The 12,169-nt window shown below is 45.2% G+C and overlaps 1 protein-coding gene across 2 annotated transcripts in view; it reads left to right on the forward strand.

Moving 5' to 3' along the window:
* CNTN5 (contactin 5) overlaps window positions 1–12,169 on the forward strand; it is a 359,100-nt gene that overhangs the window by 119,746 nt on the left and 227,185 nt on the right. For both annotated transcript variants that reach the window (XM_077927013.1, XM_077927014.1), the window contains 2 exons: window positions 956–1,079; window positions 2,193–2,368. In XM_077927013.1, coding sequence (XP_077783139.1) covers window positions 956–1,079; window positions 2,193–2,368 — 300 coding nt within the window. The remainder of the gene's footprint in view (window positions 1–955; window positions 1,080–2,192; window positions 2,369–12,169) is intronic.

Consider the following 12,169-nt stretch of genomic DNA (forward strand, 5'->3'; position numbering starts at 1 on the left):
TACTGTTGTGCTCATGGCCAGCTTCCCACAGGCATTTGGTTTGGCCATTGTGAGGATGGGATGCTGGACTAGACGGGACATTGGTGTGATTCAGCAGGCTCTTCTTGTATTCGGACTGTGAGCTAGCCTTTTCACATGTGCAAGCAATCACTGGGATAGCTCAGCTGGTAAAGCATAAGACTTTTAATCTCAGGGTCATGTATTGCGAAAGAACAATGTCAATCAACATTTGAGGATCTCCTTCTACCGGTCCACAATAGAAAGTGTCCTTTCATACTGCATCACGGTGTGGTACGCTGGTTTGACATCAACTAATAAGAAGTGCCTACAGAGGGCGGTGAATACAGCACAAAATATTATGGGCTGTCCCATGAATCCACTGGATGACATTGTGGAAGAATGTTGCCTCAGGAGAGTGAGGAAAATTCTCAGGGATGATTCACACTCTGGCCGGCACTTTCTTGATCTCCTGCCCTTGGGCAGAAGATATAGAGGCATGATTAGTCACACCAACAGGGTAAAGAACAGCTTCTATCCGTGGGCTGTTAGGCTGCTGAATGAAAAGATAACAACAGGGCAACTGACTTTTTGGGTTTGGTGGGTCTGCATCAGTAAACGAGGGGAATTAAGACCAAGGGAGCTGAGTGGGGGGTGCTCGAGTAATCTCACTGTATACAAATTGTACAAGTGACAATAAAGTATTTCAATTGAGCCCCACAGTGGGCAAAAGATTCCTGCATTGCAGGGGGTTGGACTAGAGGACCCTTGTGGTCCCTTCCAAATCTATGATTCTACATTTCTACTTGCTGAGCCAGTAACTGAGGAAGGAACATGCATGTATGAACCATGTCTGAAATAACTCAAGTATCCCCCCCACCCAAAAAAAACCCAAAACCTTACTGTACAAAGCTTTCACTCTGACCTCTGGAAAAAAATGTCCTTTCTCTCCTCACAGAGAGTGTCGATTATGGGCCGGTGTTTATACAAGAGCCTGACAATGTAATTTTCCCCATGGATTCAGATGAGAAGAAAGTATCCCTCACCTGTCAAGCACGAGGGAACCCAGCACCAACCTACAGGTAAAAAACAAAATGCTTGCTGGATTAATTCTCCCTGGCTTGGTTACTTATTTGATCCAGAAGTATTTCCGAAATACATATGTGGCTTTGTGCCCTTGTTACGTACTCTTCAACTGTTTTTTATAATTATATAAAAAAAGCAGGTGATTTTGACCATCGATTTTCTGCGTCGTGTCTAATTGTTTCACAAAAAGGTTATGTTAATTACACAGGTATGTAATGTGATCCAGAGGCCTGACTGGCCTCAGCAAGAAACTGGGCATTTAATGTCACTGTTCCCATGCTGTGGAATGCTCTTCCATCAGAGATCCGGAAGACATCCTTTCTGTTGACCTTCAGGAGTCTCATGAATACTTTTTAAAGCTGGTGATTTGTACTGATTTTAATGGTGTTTTCTGCTTTATTGTTGCAAGCCACCATGTTATTTTATGATATTGGCAGTGCAGAAATCCTTTTATCCATATAATAAATAAATAGCCTTCTTCAGGTTTTCAGATAACATGCTAAGTTAGCAGATGAGAGGGGGCAGCACTCTAGTTCCAAATGCCCCCCTTTGCCATTTCCATCACCTTCCAATTCATGGAGGTTGACTATCTGAAGTGAGGAGCTTCCTGGAATCAGAATCAACAGAACCGCAGAGTTGGAAGTAACCCAAGGGTCATCTAGTCCAACCCCCTTGCAAAGCAGGAACCTCTTGCCCAAATTGGGGCCCGAACCCATAACCCTGAGATGCAGAGTCTTCATGCTCTACCGATGGAGCTACCAGAATATTAGGATTCTCTGTCTCTTTTGGTTCATATTGATTAGTTTTCAAATTAGGATAGAATCATGAAGATAGGTGAAGAAAAGCAAAGATTTCATTTTTGTTAGAGTTCTAAATGCACGGGGAGCAGCCACAAGTACAGGAAGCATCACGCTTCAGAAGGTCACTCTGAGTTGGAAGGCAGCCAGATTGGTAACAGGGGATGGTGATTTTCTTGAGTGTTAGCACACTTTCAGATAGCAACACCTGAAAAGCATTGTTCTTACAATTACCTCAACACTGTGTTTACATCTTCTACGGTGCCTTGAAATGGACCCCTCTCAGACCACTTTCTCTGCTTTCCTCCCAAGATGGCTCCGGAATGGGACGGAGATAGACACCGAAAGTGATTACCGGTACAGCGTGATAGAAGGGAGCATTATCATCAATAACCCCAGCGAAACAAAAGATTCTGGGCAGTATCAGTGCTTTACCACCAACATGTTTGGCAGCATATTGAGCAGAGAAGCTACACTTCAGTTTGCATGTGAGTAGCCATACACTATTCATCTCTTTACCATATTTTTTATCATACAGATTCGAATAATGATTTTATACCCCTTCCTGAATAATGAAGGCTTTGCACTGGGAAGAGTTGGAAGGATTGTAGCACCTGGTCTGTCTGCCGTCAGCCACATCTTACATTTCCTATGTAGTTGGCTTCCCTTGGTCTCAGTCAGGGCCCAGTTTACAACTTAGCTGGATTAAGTAGGATGATGGAAACAGCTTTCATATAATGACTACCCCATACAGCCACCCAAACAAGTACTGTGGTTTGTTACAGGTTTCTTATACTTGGTGGTTTTCCATAGTTCTGTTGCCATTGGTGAAGGAAAGCTTCATGTATCAAAGAAGACCTATATAATGAAATACCACTTCATGTTATGGCAGGGGCATGGAGAAGCCTGTCAAGGCCAGAAAGGCCATAGCTCAGTGGTAGAGCATCTGCTTTGCATACAGAAGGTCCCAGGTTCAGTCTTCAGCATCTCCAGGTAGGACCAGAAGAGACCATGGTCTGAAATCCTGGAGAGTCATTGCCAGCCAACGTAGTCTTACTGAGCTATATTGACCAATGGTCTTACTCAGTATAACACAGCTTCTTATGTTCATATCAGACCTAAGACCTGCTGAAATATTGGGGTTCTGAAATGTCCAGGGAGCTTCCAGAAGCAAAGGAAACCACCCACTTCAGAATGTCACCCTCCATGAGTTGGAAGGCAACTAGACTGGCAAGAGTTAGTGGTTTTCATGCTGCTCGAGATAAAAACTTTCTCAACCTGAAGCCTGGCTGTCAGATGGTGGTGTGGTTGCTCGAGAGCAAACAGGCAAGACTCCGACCTGTCCAGACTTTATTATTAGTGCAAACTATTTACAGTGAAGAGTGTCGCAAGTTCATGGCTGGTTCAGTCGATAGCAGAATCTGGGAGTGGTCGGTCCTTGTACCTCCCCCAGCATAACAGTCACGTGACCCCCAGCCTTCTCCTCCCTTCTCTGCGCCGAAACCTATTGCGCAGAGGCGCTGGCAAAGGGGTACTTCCCTCCTCTCCGGCTTGCTCAGGGTCGGTGTTGAGGCTCTCCCTAGCATCCCCTGGTCCCACCACCTCCTCTCCACTGGAGGTGGGGCTTTCCTCCTCGCCAGAGGAGGAACTGCTTCGCAAGACTTTCAGAGGTTCCCTATAACACAACTGCCCTTCCACCTCTCGCCTCTCAGTTGATGGCAGTTCCCTGACACTGCCCATATAACATTTTCCTTTCTTCACTCCCCCCACCAACCAAGGGCATAGAGACATTCTGGAAATCATCCCTCTTGAGGTTCTGAGTGGAGCAAGAAGGTTCAGTTAGAATTACATATTTGGGACTTAGGTGGTCAAATAATGAGCAGTTTCCCAGTGTCTTACTGGCCACTGTTAGTTCCCCATGCCTGGGAGTGGAACAATGCAAAGCTGCCATATGGTAACTTAGCAGGGATCTACTATCCCAGCGAAGGCCCAGGAGAGTCCTCACAGATAGCTCCTCCTCTTTGCTGTTCATCTGCTCAGTCCCAATGCACACCTGGTTCTTGAAGTCCTCTGCTGGTTCTGAACTGCTTGCTGGGCCTGAAACCACCTTCACTCTTGTGGGGCTATAGGTGAAAGCAGGGAACATGGAGTAAAAGCAGGGGTCCAGGTGTGGGGTCTTGGGTGGGACAAACAAAATTCTTTGGGCTCGATAACTCAGCTGCTTGATTCTCTCCCTCCCCTGATGGCACCACAAAGCAGGGAGGAAACAAGGAAGTTCTTGCTTATGATTTTATTCAGTTGACATGGTGAAAGACAAGAAATCCAGTCATTCCTCAATGATGGCGTTGCTCACACTGAGCTCCTCCCCCTTCCTTTCTAGCAGCAACACCTGCCTCTACGGCGTTCGCCCGTGGACAATTGTCTCTGTGTCCTTGGTTCTTGCACCCTTAAGGAACGCCTCGTTTTGGGAGAAGGGGGGGGGTCAGTTATGCTGTACAGTAACATGTCAGCTAGCTGCTCTGCCTCCCTTCCTCCTTCTCCTAACACCACATAACGCTGCTGCCTTCTTCTTCTCTGGAAGCTACAGGAGAAGGGGGTGTGATCCTCACCACTCCTCTTCCTCTTCAGTCCAGTCCCTGACACAGAGTCCCTTATGGTGTTGGAGGTCTATACAGAATCCCAGTTCTATTTCTTGGTTCAGGTCTCCACTCCCCAAATTATGCTCTGGCTAGATTCTGACACTCAGACAATGGCCTTGTGCTTTCTTCCTCTCTTGACCAGTCCTGTTGTGATTCATATATCCCAGCATTTGCCATCTTCCTCTTGAAACAGAAGGCATTGGAAAGAACATTTTTTCAGAGCTCTGAAGTCCTCGAAAATAACAAATACTCTCACAAGATACGGTAATTTGTAATGATGTGTAGCGATCCCCTCTGTAAAATTGTCACTGTGCCATATGAGCTTATTGCCCTGCTGATAAGGTCTTTGAATTGATAATGTGACATCTCTGGCTTCCCTTGCATCCTGCTGAGTTTAGAACTTGAAAACTGCTAGCAATTTATCAAAAGTTTAGAGTCTCACAACTGTGCATCAAACACGAACTGAATGGGGAGGGAGGCAGGATCCCAGGTTTCCCCATGCTGTTCCTACCTTCAAAGTCTCTATATAGTAACTCTACTAAATTGACAGAGTGTGTCTAAATATAGAGCACAGCGCTTTCCAAAGCATTTGGATGATTAAGGCTGCAAGTCTATATACGGTACACCTTTACCTGAGACCATGTTGCATTGGGAAAGAACCTTAGTTCAGGGGTAGAACAGCTGTTTTGCATGCAGAAGGGTTCCAAGTTCAGCACCTGGAATCTCCAGGAAGACCTGGAAAATGCTTCTGTCTAAAACCCTGGAGAATTAGAGGGACCAATAGTCTGACTTGGTTTGTCTGACTTTGAACTCAGTGGCGATATTCAACTCTTGCACTAATGCAAGGATTAGCACAGCTGCAATGGGATTTTCTCCCCCGCTTCACCCTATGTGTGCCCTTTACTGTCCCCAAGATCTGCTTTGGAGCATTGGAAGGAAAGCCTGAAACAGATTTAGGAGGTACACAGGGGAATTTTCCATTGCACAAGGATAACTTCTTGCGCTTACAGAACATTAATCTTTGATTATGTGGCATAAACCCATTGCGTCTAACTCTTAATAGGCATAGGCAGGATTGCGTTGTTAGAATCTGCACATTCATCTAGGCTGCCCCGTCCTCCTCCATAGGAGCATAAGAATTGGGATGATTTTATTCAGGACTCTGCAGGGAAGTGCAGTTAGACAGGCATGGTGCTCTAAATCTGTCCCACAAGCAAAAGTCTATTGTGTCTGCAGAACAGGAATGTTGGATAATGGCAATATTTCTAAAAATGGATTTAGGGGATCAGAATTGCTTTGCCATCATCACAGATCAGCACAGTTCAGGGAAGGACGAGCCACAGTTCCAGTGCTAGAGCATCTGATTTGCATGCAAAAGTTCTCAGGTTTGATCCCAGGCCCCTCCAGGTAGGGCTGGGAGAGGCTCTCGTTTGAAACCCTGGAGAGTTGCTGCAATATCAGTATTGTGGACAATATCAAGCTGGATGGACCACTGGCATTTTCCTATGTTCCTGTGAACCAGCTGGCATTTCTAGAATTTGCAAAGACTTCTACAATAGCAGCAGATGTGTCTGGTTTGATTGCTGCTTTTCAAGGCTCCTTTGTCATTCTCAAAAAGCTGCATCAAAATCCGAGGACAATCTGCATTGTGAAAGTAAGGTAAAGGTAAAGGGACCCCTGACCATTAGGTCCAGTCGTGGCTGACTCTGGGGTTGCGGTGCTCATCTTGTTTTATTGGCCGAGGGAGCCTGCGTACAGCTTCCAGGTCATGTGGCCAGCATGACTAAGCCGCTTCTAGTGAACCAGAGCAGCGCATGGAAATGCCGTTTATCTTCCCGCCAGAGTGGTACCTATTTATCTACTTGCACTTTGATGTGCTTTCAAACAGCTAGGTTAGCAGGAGCAGGGACCGAGCAACGGGAGCTCACCCCATCGCGGGATTCGAACCTTCGACCTTCTGATCGGCAAAAAACTCCAAATCATTTTGCTTAACTGGTTGGGGGGTTGCAACAATTCTGGTTCTCCCGTCACACTGGCATTTTAAGTGAACGTATGCTGCTGTGCTGCGTACATGCATGCCATGTGCACAAGAGCTCTTTCACATTGCCTAGATAGGTATTACTGCTTTGCATGTGTGTGTTTTGCAGCCAGTCAATCTCTGTGTCCAGTTTGACCACAGAAGAGGCTGAGATAAGATGCATTCGTCCCACCAGTCGCCTTTTCATACCAGCATTTGATCAGCTTATATATGTTGGGATATGAACTTATTAAAAAACCTGTAAACCTATGCAGCTTTCCTTGGTGATACGTTCCATTAAATTTGCTCTTATTTCCGAATCAAGATGCACGATATCTGGCTCAGGTTTGGTAAGAACATTTCCTCGCAAAGGGTCATGAAGGCAAAGTGTAAGCTTGTTGGCCCGGTTACAGGTCCAGTTTAGGTCTGCTGTTACTACTGTTGGTTTCTGCTTTCCTTCACTGTGCAGCGAAAGGGCTTGTCACGAGACAGGTGTTTACATTCCACAGTCTGTACTGTTGGAGTTTCTCACGGGAAAGGGAGACTGGATGTGACGTACACTGGTTTCCTGTTTTTCACTGTGTGATTCTCTCCAAGCTGCCGAGGAGAGAGGATGCAGCATTCTCTGCTTCTGCAGAGGCAAGATGTCTTTCTGTAATATATCTGCTTTGAACTGTAAATAAAGCAATACTGAGTATGTAGTACGTACTCCTCATCCTTCCGCTGGGCACGGAACTCTGCTTTACACCAACACGTGGTTATGGGCCCAGAAGTCGAATCGGAGTGCCGGCAAAGCATCGGAATGCAGAGGGACAGATCGGATTGGAATCTGCTCTGCGCGTAAAAGTGATTGATGAGGTATGTACTACTGCTCCGGGCAGCCTGCCAGCTTCCAGTTAATGGCTTTATGGCTGGACTTTGAACTTTTAAAGCCGTTTTGCCGGGAATACGCAAAAGGCTCCCAGGCACAAGTTACTATGCTGGGGAAATCGAAAGTAACTTTTAAGTGTGCCTTTGGACTAAAGCAGCTGCAGCAGTGACGCAGCAAGATTTAAAGCAGCATATATGACGCTGAAGGCTAATGCCAGAGTCATGATGGCCCTTCAGGATGCTTGTGGGATTCCTAAGCTCAACAAGAAAAATTATGCGGACTGGGTTCAGTATGCAGAGGCAGTTCTGCGGAAAGAGGGTTTGTTTGAGGTGATTACAGAAACCCCCCCAGCTCCAGTTACAGATGCATGGAAAGCTAAGGATTCCAAAGCACGGGGAACACTTACATTGATAGTATCCCCAGAAGAGCTCTGTCTATTGCGTGATAAGACCTCAGCCAGAGAAATTTGGGAATCTTTGAGAGAGGCTCACTTAAGGACAGAAGCTGGATCTACTATGTTTTATTTCAACAAGCTGCATAATATGGCTCTTGCTGAAGGCGGAGATGTGCGTTTACATCTGATGGAGATGCAAAATCTGAGACATGAGCTGCAACAGAGAGGACTCAACTTTCCAGAGGCTGTGTATTCTTTCATGATACTACAATCTTTGGGTTCAGGTTGGGAGTCTGTTGCAACCCAGATTGCTGTGCAGCCAACAGCTCAGCTGACAGTGGACTTTGTTACTGCCGTGGTTTTAAATGAAGCAGATCGCCGGGGTGCTAGCTGCATGGGCAAGGGGGAGTCTTCACAGACGTCATCCCATAGTGCAGTGGAACCACCAGATGGCGCCAAAGCTTTGAAGGCAGTGAAATGCTACTCGTGTGGACGTCTAGGCCATATGAAGAGGGAATGCAGATATCCCAAGGCCAAGACAGAGCAGCGCAGCGAAAGCTCATCGCGCGGAAAAGGCTGAGGCAAAGGCAAAGGTCCGGTGTCCAGGACAACGCAGCACAAGGCTATGGTTTCACGCTTCACTCCAAAGGTTGCAGAGGTCCAGAAGACGTCTAGATCTTTCTTCGTTGTTGATTCGGCGGCAACCCACCACATGTGCAACGATAAAAGACTGTTTGTGTCTTTTACACCGCAGGAAGGTGCGATTCACCAGGCGGATGACCACACTATTCCCAGTAAAGGCTACGGAACTGTTGTTCTTCACAGTTTGGACTTATCGATACAGAATGTCCTTTACGTGCCAGACGCCAAACATAATCTTCTCAGCGTTGGACAGCTAATTGAGCGGAACATTGACGTGTCCTTCAAGAACAAGAAGTGCATCATCACAAAGAAAAATGACTATGTATTGCATGCTGAATATGTTGATCGTTTGTTTGTTTTGTATTATGATGATGTTGTGCAGGATGACACTTGTTGCATTGCAGGTTCTAACAAAAGTTTGCATGCAGAATGTATTCATGATTTTCATCGAAAATTTGGACATTTGCATTTTGAGGCAGTATCTAAAATGCCTGCCTTGGTTGAAGGTATGACTATTAAACCCTGCAAGTACCACATGAAGTGCAAAGCATGCGCAGCAAACAAGGTGAAAATGGCTGCGAAAGGTAAGGTGTCTAGTAGGCAAGCTACGGAACCATACCAAATTGTTCATGCTGATTTGGTTGGACCACTATCGCCCTCTTTGGGTAGAAATAGGTACTTCATGGTTCTCATTGACGCATTTTCGAGGTATATTTTTGTGTACAATCTCAAGCAGAAATCAGAGGCTTTTCCTAGGTTCAAGGAATTCTGTGCTTGGTTGGAAAATGTGCATGGTAAGAAGATAAAGACTCTTTTCAGTGATCGCGGGGGAGAATTCACTTCTCAGCAGTTTGAAGCTTTTCTGACTGAGAAAGGAATTCAACACGATTTGTCTAGTCCTCGCTCGCCATGGCAGAATGGACTTGCGGAACGGGCAAATCAGACATTGCTACAAGGGTTAAAAACCTTGCTGCATGATGCCAATCTTCCAGAGAGTTATTGGGCCGAATCTCTCTCGTGTTTTGTTTACAGTTACAATCGCAGGTTATCTTCAGCGATTGGTTGTACCCCCTATGAGAAGATGTTTGGCAAGAAGCCATACATCAAACACATGAAAATTTTTGGTTCTGACATGTGGGTTCATTCACCACAAAACTCCAAGTTAGACAAGCGTGGATTGCATGGTATCTTTCTAGGTTATCAGAAAGGTTCTTACAGAATAATGATGACTGACTCTAAGACAATTAAGCTCACGAGAAGTGTTGAGTACAATGCAAAGTGGGGGGAGAATGTGGGAATTTTCCAATGTTATCCTGATGATGGTGATGAGACTGAGGGTAGTCAAAAGCAACCACAACAACCCACACCCACTGATGAAGGTTCTGAGTCTGAATCTGAAACTGAATCGGGTGATTCAGAGGATTTCAAGAGTGCGAAAGCCTCTATGCGACCCTCTGAAAGCTCTGATCAAGAATTGGAGGAACCATTGTTCACAATAGGTCGCTTTTCTCCTAAGAAGGAAGAGGAGAGTGTTGAAGACTTAAGGCTAATTCGTAGGTCACAGAGAGCCACAAAAGGCAAACCTCCAAAGAGATTTGCTGATGAGTTTGCTACGATAGCAGTAACAGCTGTTAAAAGCTCCAAGAAGGTATTTGAACCTTCAAGTTTCCAAGAAATCCAGGGTTTGGATTCAAAGGAAGCTGAGCCATGGTTAAATGCCATGAAGGCTGAGCTTGATTCCTTGGAAAGGAACAAAACATGGGAACTAGTTCCAGTAGTTCCAGGAATGAAACTGCTTGGAAGCAAATGGGTCTTCAAAGCGAAGACAGATCAAAATGGCAAGATAGTCAGACACAAAGCCAGATTGGTAGCCAGAGGTTTTGCACAAGTACCAGGTGAAGACTATCACGAGACCTACTCACCCACAGTGAGGTATGAAAGCATTAGGCTTATGCTCAAGCTAGCTGCAGAGCAAAATCTACACATTAGTCACCATGATATTAATACAGCTTTTCTGTACGGATCTCTAGATGAATCACTTTATATGCTTCCACCTGATGGCGTACAGGTAAAACAGGGATTTGTTTGTGCTCTGAAGAAATCCCTTTATGGTCTCAAACAAAGTGCACGGTGTTGGCACACAAAACTCACTGAAGTATTGTTTTCTCTAGGTTTTAAGCAAGGGAAAGCTGATCCATGTGTATTTGTCAAAGAGGAGGGGCAAAAGAAACTGTACTGTTTGTTTTATGTTGATGATTTATTATTCTTTTGGAAAGATGTCGCAATGTACAATAACGCCCTAGCTCAACTGAAAGAGCACTTTGACATGAAAGATCTTGGTGAGGTAAACAATTACCTATCTCTGGAAATAGAGAGAGATCAAGATGGTAACATTCTAGTACACCAGTCACGGAAAATTGCTGATGTGTTAAGCAAACTAAACCTGATGGATGCTAACCCTGTAGACACACCGATGACAACAGGTTATCAGGTAGATGACACTGAAGAAGCATTTTCTGACACTACACTGTACAGAAGTGTGCTAGGTAAGCTAAACTTCATTGCCAGATGTTCAAGACCAGACATTGCTGTTAGCTGTAATTTGCTAAGCAGACAAGTCAACAATCCTAGTGTCAAGGATTGGAAAGCTCTGAAACGCATAGCGCGGTATTTGAAAGGCACTATGCATTACAGACTGAGATTTAACAATCAGAAGTCTGGTGGTCTTGAGATATTTGCAGATGCAAGTTTTGGAAGTGACACTACAGACAGGAAAAGTATGTCTGGAGTTTGCTACATGTACAATCAGGGTCTGTTTGATTGGTCATGCAAGAAGCAAACAACAGTTAGCTTAAGTACTTGTGAAGCTGAACTGAATGCACTGTCTTATTCACTTAAGGATTGTGAATGGTTGATACAATTGTGCAAAGATATGAAAATTCCTGTCAAATGTCCAATCCAGGTTTACCAGGACAACAAAGCATGTTTGGCTTTGCTGAAGTCTGAAGGTTGTAAGCAAAGCACGAAGCACTTGCAATTAAAGTTGCAGCATGCTAGGGAATGTATTCAGAAGGGACTCGTAACGGTGTCCTATATGCCAGGTAATGAAATTCCTGCTGATGTATTGTCCAAGATTGTGTCAAGGGATCAACACTGTACCTATGTGCAGAAGTTGGGTTTGTACTGATATTGTACGAACACGCTGCCCAGTGATGTTCACAGAAAGGGGGAGGATGTTGGTTTCTGCTTTCCTTCACTGTGCAGCGAAAGGGCTTGTCACGAGACAGGTGTTTACATTCCACAGTCTGTACTGTTGGAGTTTCTCACGGGAAAGGGAGACTGGATGTGACGTACACTGGTTTCCTGTTTTTCACTGTGTGATTCTCTCCAAGCTGCCGAGGAGAGAGGATGCAGCATTCTCTGCTTCTGCAGAGGCAAGATGTCTTTCTGTAATATATCTGCTTTGAACTGTAAATAAAGCAATACTGAGTATGTAGTACGTACTCCTCATCCTTCCGCTGGGCACGGAACTCTGCTTTACACCAACAACTACTAGGTGCATTGCTCCAGCTCCAGCACCCGCTGATATTGTGGACTTTTAGATTGTGTTTACTTCACTTTCAGCCAGCTGTGTATTAAAACACTTGCCAGGTAACCCTAGGCAACAAGGAATTGCATGAAGGGGAGTGGGCAGAATGATGGCGGAGGGACAGGCGGGCCCTTTCC

Source organism: Podarcis muralis, chromosome 4 (assembly GCF_964188315.1).
Source record: "Podarcis muralis chromosome 4, rPodMur119.hap1.1, whole genome shotgun sequence".
Classification (NCBI taxonomy): domain Eukaryota; kingdom Metazoa; phylum Chordata; class Lepidosauria; order Squamata; family Lacertidae; genus Podarcis; species Podarcis muralis.